Here is a 25,873-nt window from a genome sequence, read left to right as displayed (position 1 = left end):
TGTACACTTAAGTATCTAAAAATATATCTGCACTGTTTTCTTCAAAGTTTGTGTGTTTCTATCCTAACAGTTGGCAATGCTTGAACACAGTTTATTCTCTCTTATGTTAAACAAACAAAAACAAAATAAAAACCCCTCTATGTATCTATTATAATAACAGATCATCTATTTCAAGGAGATAGTAGAAGACCAGAGCAATAATTCTGTCTGTTCTAAAACTGAAAAGTATTAATAATAGGAATTATGCATTTGCATTAATAAAAACTTCCCATTTCACAAGTCTTACTCATAGCTGGTATAACATTTATTCCATGTTTATTATGATTAGGTTAAAGTCAAGGGCTTAAATGAAATAATTCATCTTTTCTTATCTCTCTGTGTTCATCACTTATTTCACACACTGGCTATTTCTAAGTATTAGAGGTGGAATAGTTACCCCATCTCTGATTATATACTCTTAAGGTATTCCCTGGTAGCTTAGCTAGTAAAAAATCCGCTGCAATGCAGGAGACTCTGGTTTGATTCCTAGGTTGGGAAGATCCCCTGGAGAAGGGATAGGCTACCCACTTGAGTATTCTTGGGCTTCCCTCGTGGCTCATGGTTCAGTTCCTGGCTGGGAAGATCCCCTGGAGGGCATGGCAACACACTCCACTATTCTTGCCTAGAGAATCCCCATGGCAGAGGAGCCTGGTGGCTTATAGTCCATGGGGTTGCAAAGAGTTGGACACAACTGAGTGACTAAGCACAGCACAAAATATACACATCTAAGGGGATTTTAACGCTTCCCTGTTTAACTTGAAATCATCTTTTTTTTTTTCATTAGAAACATTAAATTTTAGCTCCATTAATATTTATTCTCTTTCCTCCATCAAATACCAGGAATTGGAGGTTTCCCTTGTGGTCCAGTAGTTGAGAGTCTGTCTTACAATGCAGGAGACATGGGTTCGATTCCTGGTCTTAGAATACAACCACCTGCCATGGGGCAACTCCACCCGTGTCCCACAAATACTGAGCCTCTGCCCTAGAGTCTGTGCTCTGCAACCAGAGAAGCCACCACAATGAGAAGCCCTCAAGCTGCAACCAGAGAAAGCCTGCATGCAGCAACAAAGACCCAGACATTTTTAAAAGCTTTTATTTAAAAAAATACCAGGAATCTGTAGAATCCAGTTTTTTCTCTAACCTCCTTCATAGAGACTTTTCCCTAAGAAATCATTTCCATCCTGAACTCCCATAGCACTCAGCACACACACTCAGCACAGCTCTTAATGATCTTCCATCTTTTATGGCTACTCAGTTTTGCCACACATCACGGTCCTCTTCAACAACTAAGCCACAAAGCGCTTAAAGGCAAGAGTTAGGCGGGTGTGATGCCTGCAGCCTAGAGACCTCGCTCTCTGCTAGCACAGGCTGCACACGATATTCATTTGCTGCTGTTTAGGCACTAAGTCATGTCTGACTCCTGTTGACCCCATGGACTATAGCCCCAAAGGCTTCTCTGTCCATGGGATTCTCCAGGCAAGAATACTGGAGTGGGTTACCATTTCCTTTTCCAGAGGATCTTCCAAGCCAGGGATTGAACCCTTGACTCCTGCCACATGTCCTGCATTACAGCAGGTGTTCTTACTGCTCAACTACCAAGGAAGCCCCAGTACATTCACGTGGAATCTAGTACAGTCCTCTCCTGTGCATTGTGTCTGCTAGAACTACACTTTGTTACTGAGTTTGAACTCTACTTCCATGAAATACAACACTTTTCTTCTAATGTCCTATGTACTAAATGGAATTTTCTTTATATGAAAATTCTCTGAGCAGCTAAGTTTTAATCAGTCAGGCTGAAGGCTCTATTCCCCAAATGTGTGCCTCCTTCCTTTTTCCGAGTCAGAAGTATAAAACTGCTATACTTCCATTTATCCCTTCATAGGACAGTGCCCCAAGTTGCATAATGAAGTGAGCCACCCCCAGACTACAAAGTGCCTGGAAAACCCATCTTAAAACAGACAGAGAGAGGTAATAATATCTAAAAGTTACAACGTGTTTAGTGTGAGGAATTCACAGTTGTGAGTGCTGTGACACACACTGGCTCACATAGTAACAGGGAACAAGGAACCAGTAGAGTCTTCTCAGTGCAGTTTCCTCTGGCTCCACTCTGATACTGTGACTTGTGACCCTGCATGGCTGTAGAATTCAACCAAAAATTTGCTCCCTTCGGTTTGTGAAATTAGTCTGAGTTGATCCCACAGATATTAAGCATCTGTAAGGTTACAGAATGTTTCACCTTGAACTGACAAGGTTAGTAGACTAAGGCTCCTTTCTACCAATCAAAACAGAAGCTGACATTCACCTTCCCACAGACTGCATGATGTCCAGCAACAAGGGGGCTGCCAAGTCTGGGCTTAAGTGGATGAACGTGGAGAGGACCACAATGGCCAGCCCCAGGGTTTCCTCATCGTACTCTTCAAGAATGGCCCCACAGTCATGGCATCTGCAAAGAAACGGAGGAGTGCTTTCCATGAGAGCTGACAATGGTTTCAAGATATAAGCGCATATAGCCTTTTTTTTTTTTTGGTGAGAGTTGGAAAAATCCCCAAAAGGAGGTCAGTGGTCCCTTTTTAATAATAAATAGGACACTCGAACACTAGTCTCACCTTAGACACAGAAGTAGCACACACAGAAGAGACCGTGAAGTTTCCTCTGATCACTGAAAATGGTCTTTCAACTCATAGCTATCTGGTCTATACAAGCATTATTGATTCGTTTTACAAGAAGTACCAATTGGACTAATAATTTGAGGTTTCTGGTTGAGGGATTTTATGTATGTGAAATTATTTCCAGGGATAATCAATAAGCAGATTTTTTTTCATTGGTTGAAATTAAAAGTGAAAAATGTCTAGACACAAATAGAAACCTTCCTAAACTTTCAGATCTAAAAATGTCCTATTTGTGAGTGAAAGAATAGTCAATAGAACCCTATAGAAAACCTCACTCAGATCAGTTTTATGAACTCACCACCTACTGAGTATAGTCTATAAAAACACAATGGCCCTTGCTCTTAAGGAACTTCCAACTTGTTGCTCTTCACACTATCTAAGGTAGGTTCAGTTAATTTCATCTCAATGAAAGCAGAGCTCTTTTTTTCAGCTGCGGCTGGGCAGCTTTATAAAGTGAAGGGAAGTCTACTAGGAAAAGCAAAGGGAGCAGAACTACGATTGCTACTGTGACTTTCTATCTGAAAACTTTCTAAAATACGTGTGTATGTGCATGAATGTGTGTGTATAAATATATATATGTCATCCGTACAAAGTGACTTTTTTTAAAATACAAAGTTCACTTTTGTAACTAAAAAATAGATATCAGATTGGCCCAAAAGTTTGTTCGCGTTTTTCCATAAGCTATTATGGAACCCAGTGAATCGAGTTCCCCCAACAAAGGCAACCGGGAAGACAACTAGGAAAGATTGAGACTTGGAGGAGGACACAAAACGGAGGAAATTATACCAAAGAAGGAGCTAAGAAGAGCCCTCCACAACCAAGTAGGTGCTCCCCATGTGGACATTCTAAGGCAGCTGTTTGAGATAGGCCCTTCCCTTCTACAGTAATGATAGCCAGCTATGACCAGCCCAAGGATCCTCACGCACCTCCTCCAACCTCACCTTCCTCCCTTTTTATCACAAACTTACTCAATTTGTCACTTAGCTCACCTTTACCAGGAAGCCTCCTCAGCCCAAGAGAGATCTCTCCAAGCTTGAAATCCTACACGTCTTATTCTTTATCATACTTACTGAACAACATTTATATGCCAGGCAATGTAAAGGGAGCTCAGACTACAAAATACAGAGGAAGGAGTCCAAGTCGCTAAGGAACTCACAGTCTATTACAAAACATGTGTACAAACAACTAAACAATTAAAATATAGTGTGCCAAGTGGTAGAATAGAGAGATATATCAAATACTATGGAAACCTGGAGAATTGCATGATGCATTTTGCCTTGTGAAATTAGAGAAACTTTGCCTTAAGCTGGATTTTGATGTATGAGCAGGAGTTCACCAGGCAGAGAAAGTACAGAGAGAAGGGCACCCATGAATTTGTGGAGGAGAGAAAGAGTTCCGGTGGTTAAGTCCATACATTCATAACCTGAAGAGCCTTTTACAATAAGCTAAAGCATTTGGATTCCGTAAGAAATCTTGGGATAGTGAAGACAGACAAACAAGAGGCAACATAGCCAATCTGAGATTCAGAGAATGGATCTTGCCAGCAGGATGGGAAAAAGAATCAAGCCTCAAACTTAGTCCCATCCTAACAATTTAGAATCTCTGGTTGGGGGATTTTATTGGTGTGAAGTTGTTGCTAGGAATAATCAGTAAGTGGACATCACTTGCATAAATCCAAAATAAAAAAAAAAAAAGAAAAATGCCTTGGCATAAACGAAAGCTGCTTATACAATGCTGCATTTCTAAAATAACAACACTCACGGCTACAGCCATTTGAAGAACAAATTATGACTTAAAAGCATAGTATGCTCCTCTGATATTTTCTCACACCCGTGGAGAGCCAACTCTCAAATCCTGTAAACAGTGAAGAAAATAACTGTGAGTTTACTTGTCTGTCATCACCGTCGGCTGCTCGTCTGTGAATTCTTCAGGCGCAGGCACGAACATACTCACGATGCTGGGTGCTGACAGCAGGCTGGATTTCGTGGCCCCTGGATAAACAGTAAGACAACTGGTGAATAAATGCATGTTGCTCAGAGCCTGGAAAAGCACTACTCTCCTCTTAGAAATCCTGCCAAGATCCCCTTCACAGGATGTAACAGGCACAGCCCAATTTCATTGTGAAAAACCATGAAGAGTGAAACACATTCAAGAAAGACTGTGATTTGTTTTGGCTTATATCATTTTAAGGGTTTTCCAGGTGGTGCTGGTGGTTAAGAACCCGCCTGCCAATGCAGGAGACATAAGAGACGTGGGTTTGATCTTTGGGGCAGGAAGATCCCCTGGAGGAGGAAATGGCAATCCACTCCAGTATTCTCTCCTGGAGAATCCATGGACAGAGGAGCCTGGTGTGCTGCAGTCCATGGGGTCGTAAAGGGTCGGACATGACTGAGCAACTGAACAACAACAAATGATTCAGAGGATTGTTATCTAAAGGAAGCAACATAACATTTTTTGGAAACTTCACCAAATGGGCAAGGTGCTTGAACCTGAGGGAGAAAAAAAAATAATATCAAAGCCTTTGAAGAGTCAAGATGCTTCATACAGACTCCCTCGCCTGATCAAAGGCTACAGAATCTGTTCATAAGGAGACCTTCGGACCCCAGTGGCAAAGGAAATTATCTGAAAATATCTTTATGTCACTTCTGAAGATCCAAAATGGAATCTGAATTTTGCTACTGTATTTATCAGCTCTCTTTGATCTAACAGACTTTCCTAAGTATACTCAATTGTATCATTAACAAAGGTCTTCAGTTTTTTCATAAGGATGATGCTTTGAATGAAAGCAACATAGTTATTACTAGCAAAAATATAAAGTGATTAATGATAGAAAAGGCAAGAACTGGGCCAAGATAAAAGAAGATGTGATTGATTATTAAAACAGTTAGGTAAATAGAATGAAGTTGCTTCAAGAAACCAAAACACAGAAGGTTCAAATCCAGCACTCCACATTTCCTGAACACTGACACTCCGCATCTACCAGGTACCAAAATGTCTGTGCTAAAAGTGGGAAAACTCAGCCCCCAAGATACGTGGTGATATATATGCAGTCTTACTAGAAACATAAGAAATTGATTTTAAAAAAGAAAAAACAACTCTGAGTCAAGGGTTTCAAAAGATTCTTGCCAACTGCTATTACTTACACAGAAACCACAATGCAAGTCAAAAAAAAGAGAGGGAAGCAAAGTCATTTGGGAGGTTTCACACCAATCATTACCCAATACAAATGCCAAGGAACAGATATTTTTGACAATAGCATCGTGAATTTATTTTTCCATATGTCAACAAAGAATGTACAATGCAATATTTATGACAGTCATTTATAAAGGCAGATAGGTTATGAGATATTGGCCCCTATATGGCAACATTAACTGAATCAATGGATTTCTAAATACTGCTTATGGTAAGGCAGCAAAGAGTAATGTTTGCAGGTGGGCAGTGCAAAAATGAAGCCATTGAGCTCAGCTTCTTTTTTTCATAACCGAGTCACAACGAAGTCTGCATTATTAAAGGGAGTCCCATTATCCCCAGTTGTTAGCAACACTTCTGATACTACCACCACTGTCCATCTACTCAGTATCCAAAGTGCACCCTACATGGAATTAAGGAACAGACATAGAAGGTTGTTAGAAACTTGAATGAAGAGGAAACCTCCTACTATATGTTTGTAGGACATGCATTAAAAATGCATTCCAATATACACTAGGTACAGACAAGTGCCATTTGGTTCTACTTATATAAGATACCTAGAATCGTCAAGTTCATAGAGTCAGAAAGTACATTAGTAGATGCCAGGGGCCAGGGCTGGGGGTAGAGGCATGGAGAGTCAGTGTTTACTGGGGACAGAGTCTCATTTCAGGAGACGAGTGATGGTGAGGGCTGTACAACAGTGTGAGTGCATGCAGTTAAATATGGTTAAAATAGTATGTTTTATATTATATGACTTTTACCATAATAAAGAAAACATTTTAAAAAAGACCTCAAAAAAAAACAAAGAGAGAGAGAGGAGACCTCCTCCAAAGCCTAGCTTCAAAGTTGACATTTTGACAAAAGTCCCTTTGGGAGTCTTGGAGAAAGTATAAAGGTGTTGGTGTGTCTCAAAGCACATGCACATCTCAGACCCCTATTTATCAGTGGATTTTTCAGTTCACCAAGAAACAGACTTTCTTTGTTCTCATTACCTCACTCCACTTGTGCTTCTACTGACTGTGTCCCTAAGCCATGGCCAAGCACGAGAGTTTGTTCAACATCCCTGGCTTCTGCTCATAAAAGCTTTCCCTTTTCTCCACATCCCCTCCAACATTTATCGTTCATAGATTTTTCTCGATGATGGCCATTCTGACTGGTATGAGGCAATACTTCATTGTAGTTTTGATTTGCATTTTTCTAATAATTAGTGACACTGGGCATCTTTTTATGTGTTTATTGGCCAGCTGGATGTCATCTTTGGAGAAATGTCTGTTTAGGTATTCTGCCCATTTTTTGATCAGATTATTTCTGATACTGAGCTGCATGAGCTGTTTATATATATTAGATATTAATCCTTTGTCAATTGCTTCATTTGCAATTATTTTTTCCCATTATGGAAAACAGTATGGAGATTCCTTAAAAAACACAGGAATAAATCTACCATATGACCCAGCAATCCCACTACTGGGCATATACCCTAAGGAAATCATAATTCTAAAAGACACATGTACCCCAGTGTTCTTTGCAGCAACATTTACAATAGCCAGGACATGGAAGCAACCTAGATGTCCGTTGACAGATGAAGGGATAAAGAAGATGTGACACATATATACTATGGAATATTATTCAGCTGTAAAAGAGGGCGAATGTGAGTCAGTTGTAGTGAGGAGGATGAACCTAGAGCCTCTTATACAGAGTGAAGTAAGTCAGAAAGAGGAAAACAAGTATCATACACTAACGCATATACACGGGATCTAGAAAAATGGTACCGGTGAACCTGGCAGAGAACAGACTTGTGAACACAGAAGGGGAAGGTGGCGGGTGAACTGAGAAAGCGGCATTGCCATATACACACTATCACGTGTAAATAGATGGCTAGTGGCAACCTGCTGTGTAACTCAGGGATGTGTGATGACCTAGAGAGGGGGGATGAGGGGAGGGGAGGGGAGGGAGACTCAAGAAGAAGGGGATATATGTATGTATATATATATATATATATATATATATATACACACACACACACATATTTATGAGTGATTCATGTTGTCGTATGGCAGAAACCAACACAACATGGTAAAGCAATTTTCCACCAATTGAAAAAAAAATTTTTAAAGGTTTCCCTAGGCCCATGAATGAGAAGTCTCATCTCGTTGGATACAAGGGATACAACTGCTGCTGCTGCTAAGCAGCTTCAGTCGTGTCCGACTCTGTGTGACCCCGTAGATGGCAGCCCACTAGGATCTGCTGTCCCTGGGATTCTCCAGGCAAGAACACTGGAGTGGGTGGCCATTTCCTTCTCCAATGCGTGAAAGTGAAAAGTAAAAGTGAAGTCGCTCAGTCGTGTCTGAGTCTTCACGACCCCATGGACTGAAGCCTACCAGGCTCCTCCGTCCACGGGATTTTCCAGGCAAGAGTACTGGAGTGGGATGCCATTGCCAAATAAATCTTATCCAAAGCTGGAGTTAAGTGTCTCCTCATTCATTCCTAAGGAGAATCAGAAGGGATATGGTCCAAAACAATAGGTCTGCTTGATTTATGGGACTAATTAAGACATGTGGTCATAATTCTTTTTTGCTTTCTGGTTTTCACCCATGATGGGTTATCCTGCCTTCTAAATTTAAAGAAAAAAAGAGCAAAAGTAACAATTAACTAGACATAAGATGAATTTTAAAAATACATATTCTGGACTTCTCTGGCGATCTAGTGGTTAAGATGCCATGCTTCCAGTACAGGGAGTACAGGCTTGATCCCTAGTCAAGGAACTAAGATCCCACATGCCTTGCAGCATGGCCAAAAGTTTTTTTTTAAATATTCTGATTATCTTAGCATAGATTTATTCTCGGCTTGCTCCTCCAATTAGCATAAAGTCAAGTGTTCATTTTGCTCGGTTTCAGATAGATGAAAAGAAGCTGTCCATCTATTAACTCAATAATCTAGAAGGAATATAGATAAGATGAACATGCTTAGAGAAGTAGATACAGGATACAATGGAAAACTAATATGTATTAGGAGGAACGCCAAAGGACCCAGAGCTGTGTGGTCTAGAAAGGATAGGAAATAAGCAACTGGAGGCTTTCTTCAAATGTCTGAAAAGTTAAATGAGAAAGTCTAGACTTGCTTTGTGTGGCCCCAAGGTTTAAAACTTCACTATCAAGAAGAGATTTTTGTCAGTCATGTTCAACGATAGGATGTCATACACACTCCTAAGTCGTGGAAGACTTTGAGCAAAGGTTGAGTCCTCTTCATGGAGCTGCTGAAGAAGAGATTTCAGCCCCTGCTGGCTGACTAGATGACTGACATATACAGTTCCTTTCACTCTTATAGTCAGGTTTGTGACACAGCTCACCTCTCATTCTCAACGGCTGTCCCTCCAGGTCAGGATTTAGGCACATCGGCACATTACATTGGCGCTTCCCGGGCTGTATCTGTTCTGTGGATGAATAGAACATTTCAGTCTTCGATGTGGTCAACTGCACACAATTCACAATACAATGAATTTAACCAGTAATCTCTTGGGGCCATCTTTGGTGATTGATAATGTTGCTTATTAACATTTATAGGAAACATTCTACATTTTAGCACAGGGTTGCCTGGGCTTTCCCTATAAACCTACCATTCAGGTGCATGAAATGCAGCTGAAAGCAGGAGAGCATCTGAAACCATCCCTCCAAAGTCCAGATTCTCTAATCTCCACTCCCCAAAAGCTCAAGTCCCATATCTCTTGATATGAAATGAAAAAAAAAAATGAAAGGCCAATGTCACAGCCATGAAAACAATGTTTTATGCAAATCAATAAAAATATAATGATCATTTGCAACAATGACCAGACAGATCATCCAGAAAACATGTGGAACTGGTAGCAAGGAAATGCGAGGCATCTGACTGAGGGCTGAGGAACAGGAATAAGGGGACAGGGGCAGATGGAGGAGCAGCACTCCAGGAACATTTGTTTGAGGTGAAGGATGAGGCAAAGAAGCAAGCCATCAGATGTGCATGGGTGGAGAAGTGGCAGGTACTCTGTGAATGAGCAGGTGCGTGCTGCTGTAAGTTGATCATGACCCAGGCTTTAGGCTGCCTTTCTCAGCGTGTCTGCAGGACCAGATGCATTCTTTTGGAGACTAGCAAGTCACTGAATCAACATGACACTGTATGTGGTATACAGTGACATGCCACCTAACATGAAACTCCATACTCATTGACTCTCCTCTGGTCTTGGATTTGGGGAGAACTTTTTATGATACTAATAAAAGCGAGAATATTGAGATGAAGCTCCAGGAGGACTTGGTGACTAGCGAATCAACTTGGAGGATGGAAAACAAGCTCAGGAAAACTCAGATGAAAGAAATTCATACAGCATGTCAATGGCAAATATTAAATGAGAAATCAGAATGATATGAACAAGGCTGCAGTTTTGTTGAAAAGTGAAAAATTCAGTTAAATGGGTTATTTGGCATCATGTAGATTTTTTTCTAGATTAAAATTTGGAACAGAATTTGAGGTCTATTTGCCTTTTTATAACTCTACAGAGTTGACCACTCCAGGCTGTAATTGTAGTCAGAATCTACAATGGTTAGCTTAGGCTGAGCTTGTTACAGAGAACAGTAATAGCATAATAAAAAAAAATCTCCAGGGCCTCAGGTGCACCTAACAAAAGATGGGTGTTTAGTTATCAGAGAATGAACAGAATAAATATTTCCATTGTCAGCTCCTGACACAGCATCAGCTCAGTAAAGAGAGAAACAAGGTCCTCTCTGGTGTGAACAAAAAAAGCTTCACCCAAACCCAGGAAACTCTCAAAGCTGGTTATTCAGTGTCTTTCTCCTTGTCTCCCTTAACCCACTGGCTTTTGGTCATTTCATTATTCACTACCACTCATCACTAAAAGGAAGATAAAACACTATACCTTTCAAATGTTAAGAACCTTAGAAAGGCCAGGAGAGTTGAAATTGTCTGTTAAATAAGATTGGGTATGGTGTGTAAGAGTTAGTAATCTAGATTAGTCCTCTCTCTCTTTTTTATAAAGAATAGTGGGGGGAAATAAGATGAAATCTCTATGTAGATATTATGGCTATGAGAAATTAACAGTATCTTAATATTTTGGTCTTGTGGACATTGCAATTCTTGGTCATAAGGAAGGCTATTAAAATAATTTCACATAACTGTAGCCAGAAAATACTAAGATTTGAAAATAGTCCTATCCAAGTGTTGGCCCCCAGAGCATATCACACTAGTAAATCCTGATATTTTCATAGTGTGTGCATCTTGTGATAAGCTTTCACAAATATAATCTTGTAATCAAATGACCCATTTAATTAAAATAAGGAAAAAAGGAAAGGCACGCACTCAAAAGAGCAAAATTGCGGCAGTACTACTGGCTCGAGGAAGTAGTACATGTGCAGGACGTGGTAACAAAGTTTAGAAAATGCAGGGTGATCATGTTTAAAATAGACATGTCATGGCAGTCAATTCTTACTTTAAAACTGAGGTTAGAGGCAGTTCCATCGTATGAGCATGAGGGTGTGCGGCTGCAACATGGTGACCCTGCTAACTAAAACACAGAGCTCATATTCCCAGACCTACCCGCAGATCATGACGTCACTAAGCTGACGTTGGTTATGACTGTTATCATTACTATCAATAGTCCCTTATTTTTGATACATCATCACTTATAAAACAGAGAATATTGATAATCGTGTTTTGTTTTCTAATTTGCAACATGAAATCATAGTTCCATACCCTCCTTTATGCATTTACATCATTTAACCCCCAAAGAAATGGCCTAAAATTATCTGGAATCTGAGTCTTAGAGGAAAAAAATAAAAGAGTTGGACCAGCTTAGATGGAAGAACCTGTGGCTCTTAAACACTCAGAAAGCTTAAATAGACTTATTAATCACCTTAGGTTTAAAAAAAAAATGTTTGAACCACAGAATACAAGAGAAAGTCTATTCCTTCCCAAGGAAGCAGAGGGGACACAGAGAAAGTGGCATTCCCTAATCTGAGAGGTAAAACAAGAAGAAAAGCTTGACCCACCAGTGTCCCAGTTGCTGATGTTATGGGGGGCGCTAGACTGATGTTCCAGCTGTCGCTTCATTAACTGGCTCATTGTCAGAGCTCCCAGGGATCCCCTTTTCATCTGCCTATACTGAGCTATATGGAGGAAATTAGGAGATAATTACTAAGGGGAATAAATTTGCACAGCACACAAAGGCTCTACACAGCCATACAGAATCTTAATTGAACCTTCATCTGCTATTTATAATCATTTAGTAAGTTGTATGCTTCTGTTCAGATGAAAAACTAAGGCACTATGCTATTCTTGGTGCCTTTCTTTACTCAATAAAGAAAGAAAGAGTGGCCATGAGCACTCATCTGTAGCCTGTAAATATTTACCCCAGTTACAACAGTGTAATATTTTCATTTACTTCATTTATATACTCTTTCTTGTTCCGCAAAAGATTCAAGACAGATACTACTACTTCTGTAAATAATTTATAGCTTAACTTTCTTTAATGGAACTTGTGCATACATGGTTTCAGTCTCCTGATATCCCCCTGAGGTCCTGTGTGAGTGTGTGTGTGTATGTATTTGTACATGTATATTTTGCAGTAGGATGACACATATCAACCCCAATTTTTAGAGAGAAATTGAAGCAAATGAAATTGTTATTTGGAACCAACAAGTTAATGAAGTGGTCATAAAATCAAAACGTGTCATCTCCAAAATCAATGCTGTTTTCAATCTCTATATAAGCCTCTGCTTACTGTTTGAAAAATGTGAATCCAATAACATTCCACAAGCATAGTCTAGTATGTGTCTTTGTTTTAAATGAAATAGTGGTAACATTTTTATCTTGCAATTAGGCATTGGCAGATATCCCATGATTGATATGTCAAGTACATTAAGCATTTTCTAACCAGAAAAACAGTGAAAAGCACTTCTGCCAATAGACTGCTGACTGAGAAAGCAATTTGTCTCCTACCCTTCTTTTCCTCTTCGAGTGGTCCCACCAATACCTGTCAGCGACCCAGTGAGAAAGGAAGGGTATATCTGACAGGCCTTATCTACATGATCCCAAACAACTAGATATTTGAGAATTTGGGGTTATTTACTTTCTTATAAGGACAATTTCAGAAACTGAATCTCTAACATGTATATGGTCTAGAAGAGGATGTTAGACACCAAGAAGTCTGTATGGCCCTTAGAAAGCCTTACATGTTATATACAGGTTTCCCAGTCATGGTACCAAGACAGCAACTTGGTGTGATGTGAACTCAATTATGACATTATTTTTAATGTAATTAGCGAGCTGCTTCATTAATGGTGGTTATGGCATGTTTAGCTACAAAATAATCAGCTGATAAACTGAGCAAAAGAGAGGTGTGATGGGAATTCTCATGTCTTGGACTCCATGTTAACTGAATTCATGGAAATGACTACGCAAAGTAATATGAAAAATCTGATTCTTGTGGTTGGTAAATTTTACAGCACCATGATTCACTTGAAACTGCAGCTTCGGGTAAAATTCAAAGGCAGCAATCTTTCAGAAAATTTAACAAATTTCATGTAAAATTCAAAAGTGGAAATCTTTGAGAAGATTTACCAAATTTAAAAATTAGCATCTATCAGACAAAATCAAAGAACGATTAAAAACCTCTAGTGATAGAACAATTTCTCCAATTATCAGTTGTTTTTAAAGACAGAAGAATTCCCTGAGAGTAAAAATTCTTAATGTTCAGCACAGTGTGTAAAGCACCTGGCATTGTCCTCTAAGAACACACCATCAAAAGCTGGTGTGTATCCAACACGCGCTTTTAATGGAGAGGAGGACAAAGGTGGAAATCTAATGATGCATTATGCTAAATCCCAAAGGGCTAGATTCAATCATGATTTTGGGTCATGACTTATTTGACACATTTATTTTGTGATACATTTAGCTAGCACTGAAGTCAAACTCAGTAAGTCATCCCGGCTCAATCGTACTCAACTTGGAATTCTAACTATGTAATTCACTATCCCTTTTTAGATGACTCTCGCAAATTAGGAAGAGAAGATACATGTTCATGATTTTAGTATGTGGACTTAAAAATGGGCATGTTATGATGCTTTAAAACAGATTTTTTTGTGATAAATAAGAACAATCAGGTTCAGAATGAGCCATTTGTCTTTGCTATCAAAAGGGAAAATAAATGGTACTTGGAAACACTTTCTTAGAATTTCTATAATCTCTATTATAACTGAATTTAAATTATTCTAAGGCAGCGGTGGTGATGGTTTAGTCACTAAGTTGTGTCCAACTCTTTAGGACCCCAGGGACCGTAGCCCACCAGGCTCCTCTGTCCATGGGATTTCCCAGGCAAGAATACTGGAGTGGGTTGCCATTTCCTTCCCCAGGGGATCTTCCTGACCCAGGAAAAACCAGGTCTCCTGCATTGCAGACGGATTATTTACTGACTAAGCCATCAGGGAAGCTCTAAGCTGTGTTCCATACTAAAAAATGCCATGAACTTGAAAAATCAAACAAATCTAGCATCAATTCTTATCTCTATCATTTAATAGCTGTGCAAATTTAGACAAGTCACTTAGCCTCTCTGAACCTCTGTTTCCTAGTCTATTAAACTGGGTCAATACTGTCATACAGTACCAAAGGGAGGACTTAATAGACTAACAATGTGTATAAACCATTCAGCACAGTGCCTGGAACACGGTAATTGGTAGCTATTATTACTATTTATATCTGTAAATGCTTGAAGAACAAGTTATATCTTATTTATTCACCTTTAATCACCAGTGCCAAGCATCATGCCTGGCACTCAGCAAACTCTTAATAAATAGTTGCTGAATGAATGAAAGCATGAATAAATGAATGATGAAGATGATGTTGTTCCATACTACCAGTCCCACATTTAAGATCTTTATCTGGTTTTCAAGATCATCTTTATTTCCAAAGATGGTCAAATGAAAATTCACTAGCCTTGAGGCAGCATCCACATGGAACATAAAATATACCAGCGCATGTGACAAGGGTCTATGGAAATTCAGGTCTGTTTGTATCTTTGTATCTCTGAGAATTTCTTGTGCTGAAATCTCTTAATGGACTCCACTGAGCCAGGTGGACACCCTTATTTTCAAACTTCAATAGAATGCAAGCTCCTCATGGGGAAAATCTAGGACCCCATAACACAGGGCAGTTTCAAAATAGTTGCCTCCTATCGATCCAGTAAGGTTTCATGCCAATTTAATTTTCTGATCCTAGAGGGCTACATTCAGAAATAACTTTGGAATCATGATATATCTGATACATTTATTTGATGACAACTCAGAGAAAATTTTTGTCAATGACAGAGGTGATTCAAATTAAACAAAGGTGTTTCATGTAAAAATTCTGTCACAGATGGTGTTTTTCACTTGTCCCAAAACCAGTTCCATGTTTTGTGTCTAATCCAGTCATATATAACACTTATTCTACTGAATTATGATATGCAGTGATTATTCCATAACAAATTAGGATTCTCGGCCTATCACTGACCATACTGATTATCAAACCCTTGAGATGCTGACAAAAGTGGGCCTCTGTCTCATAGTCTCTGAGAACACACAACACGGCATTACCTAGGAAGCTAACACGAACGTTAAAGGAAAAAACAACACCAAGACTGTGAAATTGAAAGCAAGGCGGCAGATCATGGTCTACAATCGATGCACAGGCGAAACGATCATCAGAGGAAACCTTACTTGATATGGAGGAATGGCTGCCCGTCTCTGGCACACCTGCTTCCAGGGTAGGGGCAGACGAGGATTCTCGTGGCATTTCCAAAGTTGAAAGTCCTTTAGTAGCAGGATCTACCAACAAAAACATTATTTAGGATTCAGGACACTGATTAAAAGCAAGTTGGGGAACCTTTTCCATATATTCTCCCCTCTTGCCCAATACTCCCACTGAAATCAATACACACTTTCTGGCCCTACTGATGATTTTTCTGGAACCTCATACACACTGGCTTCAAAGTTCCACGGAGAGTCGCTTCCACGTTACACTCTGCATGTGTCAATACACCTCTCAGAGATTAACAACAGCACTGTTACAAAGCCAGGGCTTGGCACGCTCACATCACATATTCCTGCACCTTTCAAGAACGGGATTTCTTTTCATACAAATCCCAAAGACACTTACAGGCAATCCACCTGTTTCATGCTACCGCTTCACCTTCGTCTGGCAGTTTCCTACTTATCACTTACATCTCAATTTGTATAGTAATTCCTCCTCCAAAAGGGCAACCAGGATCCCCACCCCCACATTCAAACAAAAAACTGGATCATGTGACCCTCTTATGTAATCCCAGAGTACCCTGTCCTAACCTTTACCAAAATTAACACACTAAAATGCAAGTGTCTACCTGTCCATAACCTCTGCTAAACCATAATTTAGGAACAGGGACTGTACCTAAGTCGGAATAATTACTTACTAGTAACTCAGATTTTTCTATTTTGTTAGCAAATAAAATAAAATTTTATTATATTCTATTTTACTAGTTGAGCAAGAAACAGACTGCATCATTTGTTTCTGCTGTTGACAAATGCATCTAACCTGAAATATTTTCTGCAAAATAATACTGTCTTTTTCATCTGTGCAAAATGAGAAACAAGCTGCCCCACATTATTCTAGGTGAAGATGATTCTTTAAGTTTTTGAAAAGTTCAATAGTTTTGACAGCAAATGCCTAAAATTCTTTATAAGCCTCCTTGCCATCTTAAGCAATACTTTTTATATATTGAACTCAATGAGCAGTCTGGAATTACCACTAGGGTTTCCATGATTACAACATGTCCACCCTAAAAGACCTCAAATTCATAAGCTTCATGACAACTGTCTCCTCCTCTGCAATATATTATCAATTGTTTGTTCTTGCCCCAGAGCAAGTCACCATACATTCACACACACATACAATGTAAGCATGCAGACGCTGTTCGATTGGGTGAGTATTAAACTGTCGGAAATGAAAGTAAAATACATCCTAGGTGGGGGCTGAGGAGAAAGGCTTTTAAGCATTGATTTAGGAACCTCTATTTTTCATTCTCAGAGGTCTTTCTGAATAGATATGATTGTTAGATAAGAAATTTCTTGATAACAAAAAAGTATAATTGTTACAATGTTTCCCAAACTCTCCTAATAAAGTATAAAATTACTACTCATTTTAAATTCCTTAGTCATTAAGATATTGAAGATTAGGTTATGGTTTTTCTCCTAGGTATTCTCCACAAACCACTAGTTAAAAACAAGCACAATTACCTCTCTTACTTTTATTTGTCTCTGTTTTATATTTGTTGCTGCTGCTGCTGCTAAGTCGCTTCAGTCGTGTCCGACTCTGTGTGACCCCATAGACGGCAGCCCACCAGGCTCCCCCGTCCCTGGGATTCTCCAAGCAAGAACACTGGAGTGGGTTGCCATTTCCTTCTCCAGTGCATGAAAGTGAAAAGTGAAAGTGAAGTTGCTCAGTCATGTCTGACCCTCAGCGACCCCATGGACTGCAGCCTTCAAGGCTCCTCCATCCATGGGATTTTCCAGGCAGGAGTACTGGAGTGGGGTGCCATTGCCTTCTCCGATATTTGCTGCTACCATGCCATAAATAATAATAGTAAGAGTAGCTTCCCAGGTGGCACAGGGGTGAAGAACCTGCCTGCTGATGCAAAGATGTAAGATATACGGATTCAATCCCTGGATCAGGAACATCCCCTGGAGAAGGAAATGGCAACCCACTCAAGTATTCTTGCCTGGAAAATTCCATGCACAGAGGAGCCTGGCAGGCTACAGTCCATGGGGTCACAAAGATTTGGACACAATTGAGCACATACACACACAGCAAAATAAAAGGAATGTTCAATAAATGGCAGGAGCCACTGGGGCTGAATAGAAGAAATATGGAGAGAATCATGCAAAAATGAAGTCAGAGAACTAATGAGAATTAGGCACACAAGATTCCAGCCATTTAAAGGACTTGAATTTCTACTATGATAGAAATGAGAGCCAATGGAGGATTTTAAGCAGAGTAAAGGTAAAAAAATTACTTTTTACTCTGTAAAAACAGAGTGAAAACATGAGATTTCATGTTTTTAAGGATCGCTGTGGTTGCTGTGTTGAGAAGATACGAAGGCAATAAGGGAAGAAGACAGGAGCCCAGTTAGGAAGCTATAGCAATTGATCCTGATAAGAGATGTTACTGGCTCAGACCAAGGTGGAAGCAGGGGAGACAGTGAGAAAGGGCTAGATTCTGGGTAGACTTTACAAGGTAGATTAAGGTGGCCAGATAAGAGAGGACACTCAGTTAAAATTTAATTTTAGATCAGTTTTTGAGTATGAGTATGTCTCATGCAATATTTGGCAGATACGGCCCCAATTCTTCACTCTTCTCTGAGTCAATGACCTCTGCCCTGTAACTTAGAAGTTCCTCTCATTGAAGAGGCAGAATATATTTCTCCTCTTGACTTTGGTCCTTCCAGATGATTTTTTTTGACTCATGGAATGTGTGCAGGGATAATACAATCAAAGGTTTAGAGAGCTCTTATGCAATTGGGCTTGCTCTCAAGCCTCTTCCATTACCATAAGAAAAATATTTTCAGCCTTCAAGGGTCCCAGGAGGAGGCTGGCCACCCAGTCCGGCTTAGGTTAGCTGATCCTTGAATTGAAGAAATGTTTATTGTTAAATGTTGCTGGTATTTGTATGATTATTTGTTGCGCAGCGTTATTCCAGCAGCAGGTATCTAATGGAGTTGTCTCAGCATACAGAAAATATGGAAAACCATAAGACTAGATGAGATTGACACCACTAGATGAGATCACCAATACCAGTGTAGACAGAACTGAGAAAAGGACCAAGGACAAAGACCCTAGGCGATTCCCTCATCAGGGTGATAAGGAGGAATCAAAAAAACAGATTGAGAAGGAACGACCACTGAATATGCAGAAAACCAAGAGAATGTGTATCCAAAAGCCAAGTGAAATGAGCGTGAGAAACTTTGTGAACTACTGAGTCAGAAGTTAAAATCTAAGAACCGACCATTGGATTTAGCAGTGGAGGCCACAGGCGACCTTGACAAGTGACATGTGACTGAACTCTGGAAGCTTCGTAGGAATTAAACTGGAGATAGTGATATTATAGATAACTCCTTTAAAAGTATTGCTAAAACCTAGAGGGTATTATGGGACTTCCCTGGGGGCTCAGATGGTAAACAGTCTGCCTGCAATGCAGGAGACTGGGGTTCAATCCCTGGGTGGGGCAGATCCCCTGGAGAAATAAATGGCAACGCACTCCAGTATTCTTGCCTGAAGAATTCCATGGACAGAGGCGCCTGGAGGGCTACAGTCCATGGGGTTGCAAAGAGTCGGACACGACTGAGCAACTTTCACTCTCACTGACTCAGAGAGTATTATGCTAAGTGAAGTAAATCAGACAGAGAAAGACAAATACTATATGATTTCACCTGTATATGGACTCTTAAAAACAAAACAAATGAACAAATAAAACAGAAACAGGTTCACAGATACAGGGAACAAACTGGTGGTTGCCAGAGAGGAGGGGTTGGAGGTATGGACAAAATAAGTAAAGAGGATTAAGAGGCACAGACTTCAGTGATAAAATGAGTTACTGGATAATATACAGAATAGGGAATATAGTCAACAATATTGTTTTACTGTAAATGGTGACAGATGGTAACTAAACTTATCATGGTGATCATTTTGTAAAGTACTGTGTAAATGTCAAATTGCTATGTTGTACACCTGAAATTAATATAATATTGTGTATCAATTTTACTTCAGTAAAAAAGAGGGGGAAAGTTTTGCTAAAAGGGAGAAAGCAAAATGAAATAACAATTGGGAGAACTGGGATCAGGAGTTTTTATTAAGAGAGATAAATTAAATGGTGTTTGTAATTCTCAAGTCAAATGTATCTTAGAAAAAACTAAGGGAAGAGCAACAGGGGAGAATTTCCAGGCCTACGTTATTGAGTAAGTAAGAGAGATGGAATTGCGTCCACAGGCAGAAAGGCTGACTTCAGACCAAAACACAGTTCACCTATAGCTAGGAAGGCCAGGTGTATGAGTGCAGACGACAGAAGGGAGGCAGATAATGGCGGAGGAAGATGTGGAAATCTCTCCTGATTAGGTCATAGGAAGAGACATCAAAAGCTTGAAAGGAAAAGTAGCTATGAAATAGTCAGGAGGATGGAAAGGTAAATGGACGGGGGATACACGGTGCGATTGCTGAGCAGCTTGAAGGACCTAGTTGATGCTTGTAGTCATGAATTTAAAATGAGATCAGTCAATACTGTTACATGCTTTTCTCCAGTCACACTCATCTGATAGGTGCTGGTAGATGGAAAGACAGATTTGACAAGGGTTGTGTTTAGCCAAGCAAGTCTGAAAAAAGCAAAGGTCAGGGATGATGGAGGCAGGAAGGGATTATAATAATCAACTCGAGAAGAAAAGACATGAAGTAGGGGAGGGATAGTGAAAGGTAATAGGATCGATACAGTGCTATCCAGAGAGAGGAAATGACAATCAGAGAACGGGAGACATTGGACTGACATCATGGACAGTCTGCAGCGACTGATAATAACAAGTTCTGTGATATGATCATGGGAATGAGTAAATGAGCAACAGTGGAAGATGAAAAATAGTCTCTGGAGAAGATGAATTCAAGGAGCTGAGAAGCCAGAGTGTCAGAAGACACTGTACTAAGACTCTGTAGTATCTGTACTAATATTGAAATCAACAAGAATTAAGACAGGAAGAGTTTAGGAAAGAGTAAAAATGAGCCCAGTGTTAAAATTGTCAATCAATGAGAAAGTCAGGGGTAAATAATGTAAGATTCAGAGCTGAGTGTTTTTAGAGACACCGTGGAAATAGTCTGAAAGGGGAAACGATGAGCAAGGAAGGTGTCCACACCTTGGCCCTAGCCTAAGGACATAGTATCTTCAGGGAAGAGCTGGACTTTCATTTGACTAGGAAGTAAAGGAAACAGTGGAGAGAGCATACAATGGATTTTGCTCATGAAGCACAATGCATTTCTGATGGAGGAAAAGTTTCAGGAGCTGGGATAAGATGGGAGAAAGGTGCTGGACAGGACATGCGCAAGGCCTCGTGGAAACTGGAGTGAGAGAGAAAAAGGGAGATCTGGGGCTTCTTGCAGGGACTGACACGAAGAGACGGAAAGTACACAATGCCATGAGAACCATAGCCTGAAGGGGATTTGCAACGGGAAGGCTGTGAGTCTGGTCTCCCTTGCTACCACTGATAGCCGCAAGACGGTCTGGGGGAGCCTGAGTCTTACTCTGAGCGCGTGAGCCTCCTTCCAACCCCCAGCAAGGAAGGGGTGATCTGTATGTCTGTGGCACGTGCGACACTATACAGATATAAAATTATTATGATAGTATAATCTATACTATGAAAACTCTAAACACATGTCATCATAATTGTCAGATACTTTCCTTCCTATTCTGGTGACAAATATATTAATATAATACCAATCTCCTCCCTGGCAGCCTGGGGAACAATCTGACCTAAGGATGAATAAAGAAGGTAACACACAGACATATACAAACACACATAAGGCAACCTATATACAACCTATATATCATATACACCCACCGGGGAGACCTCATATAGTTTCTTATATACCCACCCTATAGACCTTAAATGGTTTCTTATATACTCATCTATAGACCTTATGTGTTTAATCACTCAGTTGTGTCCAACTCTTTGAGACCCCACGGACTGTAGCCCGCCAGGCTCCTCTGTCCTTGGGGATTCTCCAGGCAAAAATACTGGAGTGTTGCCACCACAAAAAAAAAAATAAAAAAAAAAAATACTGGAGTGGGTTGCCATGCCCTCATAGACCTTATGCTGCTGCTGCTACTGCTGCTAAGTCACTTCAGTCGTGTCCAACTCTGTGTGACCCCATAGATGGCAGCCCACCAGGCTCCTCCATCCATGGGATTTTCCAGTCAAGAGTACTGGAGTGGGTTGCCATTGCCTTCTCTGAGATTATAAGGTTCCTTATATATCCCTCTATAGACCTCCATAGTTTCTATAATAGGTCAGTGCTTTCCTCCATCTACATGCAAAAATTTTCTTGGCTCCAAATAATAAAAAGTTGTCCCAGTTTCCTTAGAAACACTCTTAAACTTTCTTGTTATCATGAGAATCTTTATCTTCCCCTGCTGCCTTACTGGAGCATGACCTTTTCCAACTACATTCATGTTCATTCAACAGATTTTTACAGGGCACCTTTGAGATTACACAGCTCTGCCTTATGAGGCAGAGAACTGCTGGAAACCTCCGGAAATGCCTGGAGCAAATAAAAAGGCCGAGCCTACTCTCTTGGGAGCTGCTTTTACTGTGGAGTAGAAAGAGAAGTGATGTATGACCCAGAGCAGGGCATATCACCTCCTCAGTGTCAGTGTCCTCTTGTAGGAAATGTGGGGTGATGAGAAGTCCCCAAGAGTTTTGTCAGCGCCCAATGTCTTTCAGTCTATGAATCTACTAAAATAATCATCCCAGACCGATTCCTATTTTTTATGAAGATTCCCATTCTATTTTTTTGAAGATATGAGCTGAGAAATTAAGAAACATTCTGATCAGTATTATGATAACAGAGCAGAAGACTGTGTTTTAGGATGAGGTGGACTAGCAGCTTGTCACTTTTTCAAGTTAATCCCTCTTAGAATCAGTGCCTCCAAGGAAACACAAGTCATGACATTTGAGGCAGGAAGTTCTTGTTCTCTGGCAGCTTCACCATCAACTGGTGACTGTGGATTAGACTGGGATGTAACTGGGCTCATTTTGGTTCCCAAGGGTACACCATGCCAGGCTGCTGATATTTGGTTAGAATATGTAATCAGCTATAGACCCTAAATGATTATACAATCAGTTCTCAATCATCCCAAGTACTCTTTACTTTATTTTACCCCTTCCTGTTTGTTCCTCCTTTGGTCTGTATCATAATTCACTGAAGTATATAGCAAGGAAATAAAGAAAGCAAAAAGAGTTCAATTAATGCCTTTTGTTGTTTGAGGAAAACAAAAATGGTATTTGGAATGTCTTGATATTAATTTATCATTGCCTCTTGTTGTCAAGGGTGATCAAGAATTAATTGTAGAGTTGAGGAACAACCAATATCAAAACATTTATGGAGCCAACAGAACCACATCTGAATCTAACACACTGCAGTAAGCAGGAAGGGTTCAGAGTGATAATGAAGCAATGATAACGTCATCCCCTGACATTTTAAGGCTGAGAGTCTGATGCATACTCAGTGCCAAGACCCTCACAAGTAAGAAGCACACAATTGAACATAGGCTGGGAGAAAGAAGGAGGCGCTCACCTGGATCTTTCTGATCACCCAGTTTGTCTAGAATGTTGAAGGAAATGTCAAGGTACTCTCTCTGGATGGCACTGACCGCAATCTTCCTCTGTTTCCTCTGCCGGGGGACAATCTGAATCTTAAATTCCGACTCCTCGGCTCCCTCCTCCTCTGCCTTCCTCTCGGGGTTCTGTTCTGTGTCTGATTCAGCGATGGCGTCGGGCTTCTCACCCTCCATTGGGTTCTCCAAATCTTCAGGGACCTTGAGAAGGACAGTTTTTGCCCCTGAACTTGGCATCAGCCCACCAGGCTTCTCCTCCTCAGTGCTGGGCTCTGCGTTATCATCCAGAGACGTCTCGGGGAGGGCAAATGACTTCTGAAGGAGGTCTCGTTTTTGCTTCAGCGTGAGTGGGCTGCCACAGGAAAACTCTTGCAGCTCCTCAGGCTTGACTAACTCTTCAGAGTCTGTGGGGTCTTCCAGAGCTATGAGAGAGGCGTCCTTGTCACCCGCGGACTGGTTATTTCCTGAGTCCTTAGAAGAAAAGTCTTTGGAACAATCCTCCACGCTTACTTGCACGAGGGGCGTTGTACTGAGGCTGAGGACAGAGGGGTGTCTGGGGACAGAGGGAGAAGAGGCAGCATTCTGACCAGAGGCACCCTCATTCCCTTGGTCCATGGTCTCCTCTTCATCACTCTCTACTATTCGCAGAGGGGGAAGAGGTTCAAACACAAGAGAGTCGCTATCCGACGTTGAGAGCATAGAGCGTTTCTCAGGCCCAGATGTTGAATCTGAGGACAAGTCAATCAGATCTAAATCCTCTTTGGGGGCAGGCTTTATTGGGGAATCAACTTTCACCTCAAATGCCTCCATGCAATTTAACCTAACTTCTGGTATCACCGGCCTCCGAGATTCTTGGAAACCTTCCACAGCTAGGTTCTCGGGGATGTCGGCACTGTCGGGCCTCGTGGCAGAATTCTGTCTAGATCGTCCGTGGTCGTGCTGTCTTTGCATAAAATAAGCAGCGTGGGCAGAAGGCTTGTCTATGTCACAGCGGTCTATGCAGGACTTCCTACGGTGCTCGTCTAACGTAAATAAGAGGGAGTCTGCGTTTCCTATATCAAGAGATTTTTGTTTTAGAGAGCGCAGCTTTTTTTTCTGAATGCTTTCTTCTCTCACACAGTGTAGGATGTTGTCTTGTAATGCACTCGTGTCTCTATATTCAGCCAGCTCTATTTCACCTGATTAAAACAGAAAAAGCTAGTACTATTTTACTTGGAGATTTCAACTTTCTTTTCCCCTCATACTTGGGCATACAATTGGCATCAATAATAATCAGAACCCCAGCTCCACCAAAAGGGAAAACTGACTTTCTGGCCAAGTTTTCATCAGGTTCATTCTAATTTCAAAAACCAGAAAACTCTGGAATGAGAGAACCCCCAAATGGCAGTTTAAGATCTTATTTCCAAAATCAGGCTTCAGGATAATCCCTCAGCTCTATTCATTTGTGTGCTGGAGAGGGGATCGCTTTTGGCTGAGGTCAGTCTAGAAAACTGTATTCAAATTGTGTGGAAGGGAAGCAAACATTTCGCAACAAATCAAATCAAGCAATGGCCCTCTCAGACAATCATGACGTTAATGATGTATCTGTCAATTCACGTATATATATAAGTGTGTATATATATATACTGGTTATGCATACATATATATAAAATCAACAGTATTAAAATGTGTAGTAACATAATAAAATTAAGATTTCACCCCAAACAAATGGTAGAGTACAACATTTCTGCATAAAATTACTAAGAGGAAAAAATTCATACTTCTCTGAACATTCATCTCAACCGGCTGATATTTCACCATTTTGCTGCCGCCTATCCTTTTCAATCTTGCAAAAAAAGTTTGAGACTCTTTATTGCAGGGTCCAGTAGGTGTATCATGAATATCAGATTCATCAAAAACACTATCTTCTTCTAATTGGGGAGAGAAAGTCAAAATTACACTTAAGAGGTTATTCTCTCTTAGGCTGTGTCTACACAAGCATTTCAACGAAAGCATCATGGAACACAGTCTGGGGTGGTTCCTACACCAGCCCAAGTCTAGCCCAGCTGGGCATTTAATTCAGGTGTCAAATTATTCAGAAGTTGAGCAGAACAAACTGTTGTAAGTTTGCCCCTCAATTTCCATGTCACAAAGGGCAGCATTTTCAAAAGAGGCATCTCAATATTCCGATAGAGCCTTCATGGGGAGCTTTTTCAATGCACTTAACAACCAGATAACCAATACATGTCAGGAATCTGGGACACTCCTGAAACGTGCCTGCTTTGGGTGAATTTTCAGGCTAATTTGGCAAAAGAAAATTAAACACAATGAGTAGATCTTGCCCCTTCCACAAATACATGCCTTCCTGGGATCTGAGAACTGGCATAGACACAGCCTAACAGTACATGCACCTTATACTTTGTGAATGCAAAATACTGTACTCTACACTTGAAAATGAAACACATGACACACAGAAAAAGCTTAGAAAAGCCGCTGGTCATCTCAAAAGCTCCACAAATGATTATGGACTGAAAGAGTAAACAAAGGAAAAAGAAAACAGAAAATAACATCTCCCCACT

General features: G+C 40.5%; 1 protein-coding gene across 12 annotated transcripts in view; it reads right to left on the bottom strand.

The window, feature by feature from the left end:
• Positions 1-25,873, bottom strand: part of UNC79 (unc-79 homolog, NALCN channel complex subunit) — a 288,494-nt gene that overhangs the window by 70,049 nt on the left and 192,572 nt on the right. For 8 of the 12 annotated variants that reach the window (XM_070775592.1, XM_070775586.1, XM_070775587.1 and 5 more), the window contains 7 exons: positions 25,076-25,225; positions 23,276-24,493; positions 15,632-15,739; positions 11,930-12,046; positions 9,244-9,327; positions 4,597-4,699; positions 2,342-2,482 (listed from right to left, as the gene is read on the bottom strand). In XM_070775592.1, the coding sequence (XP_070631693.1) occupies positions 2,342-2,482; positions 4,597-4,699; positions 9,244-9,327; positions 11,930-12,046; positions 15,632-15,739; positions 23,276-24,493; positions 25,076-25,225 (1,921 nt within the window). The remainder of the gene's footprint in view (positions 1-2,341; positions 2,483-4,596; positions 4,700-9,243; positions 9,328-11,929; positions 12,047-15,631; positions 15,740-23,275; positions 24,494-25,075; positions 25,226-25,873) is intronic. The other 4 variants (XM_070775590.1, XM_070775593.1, XM_070775589.1 and 1 more) reach the window with 3 other exon arrangements.

Source organism: Bos indicus, chromosome 21, assembly GCF_029378745.1.
Source record: "Bos indicus isolate NIAB-ARS_2022 breed Sahiwal x Tharparkar chromosome 21, NIAB-ARS_B.indTharparkar_mat_pri_1.0, whole genome shotgun sequence".
Classification (NCBI taxonomy): Eukaryota; Metazoa; Chordata; class Mammalia; order Artiodactyla; family Bovidae; genus Bos; species Bos indicus.
The sequence above is the reverse complement of the archived record's forward strand: the minus strand, read 5'-3'. Positions and strand labels throughout refer to the sequence as shown.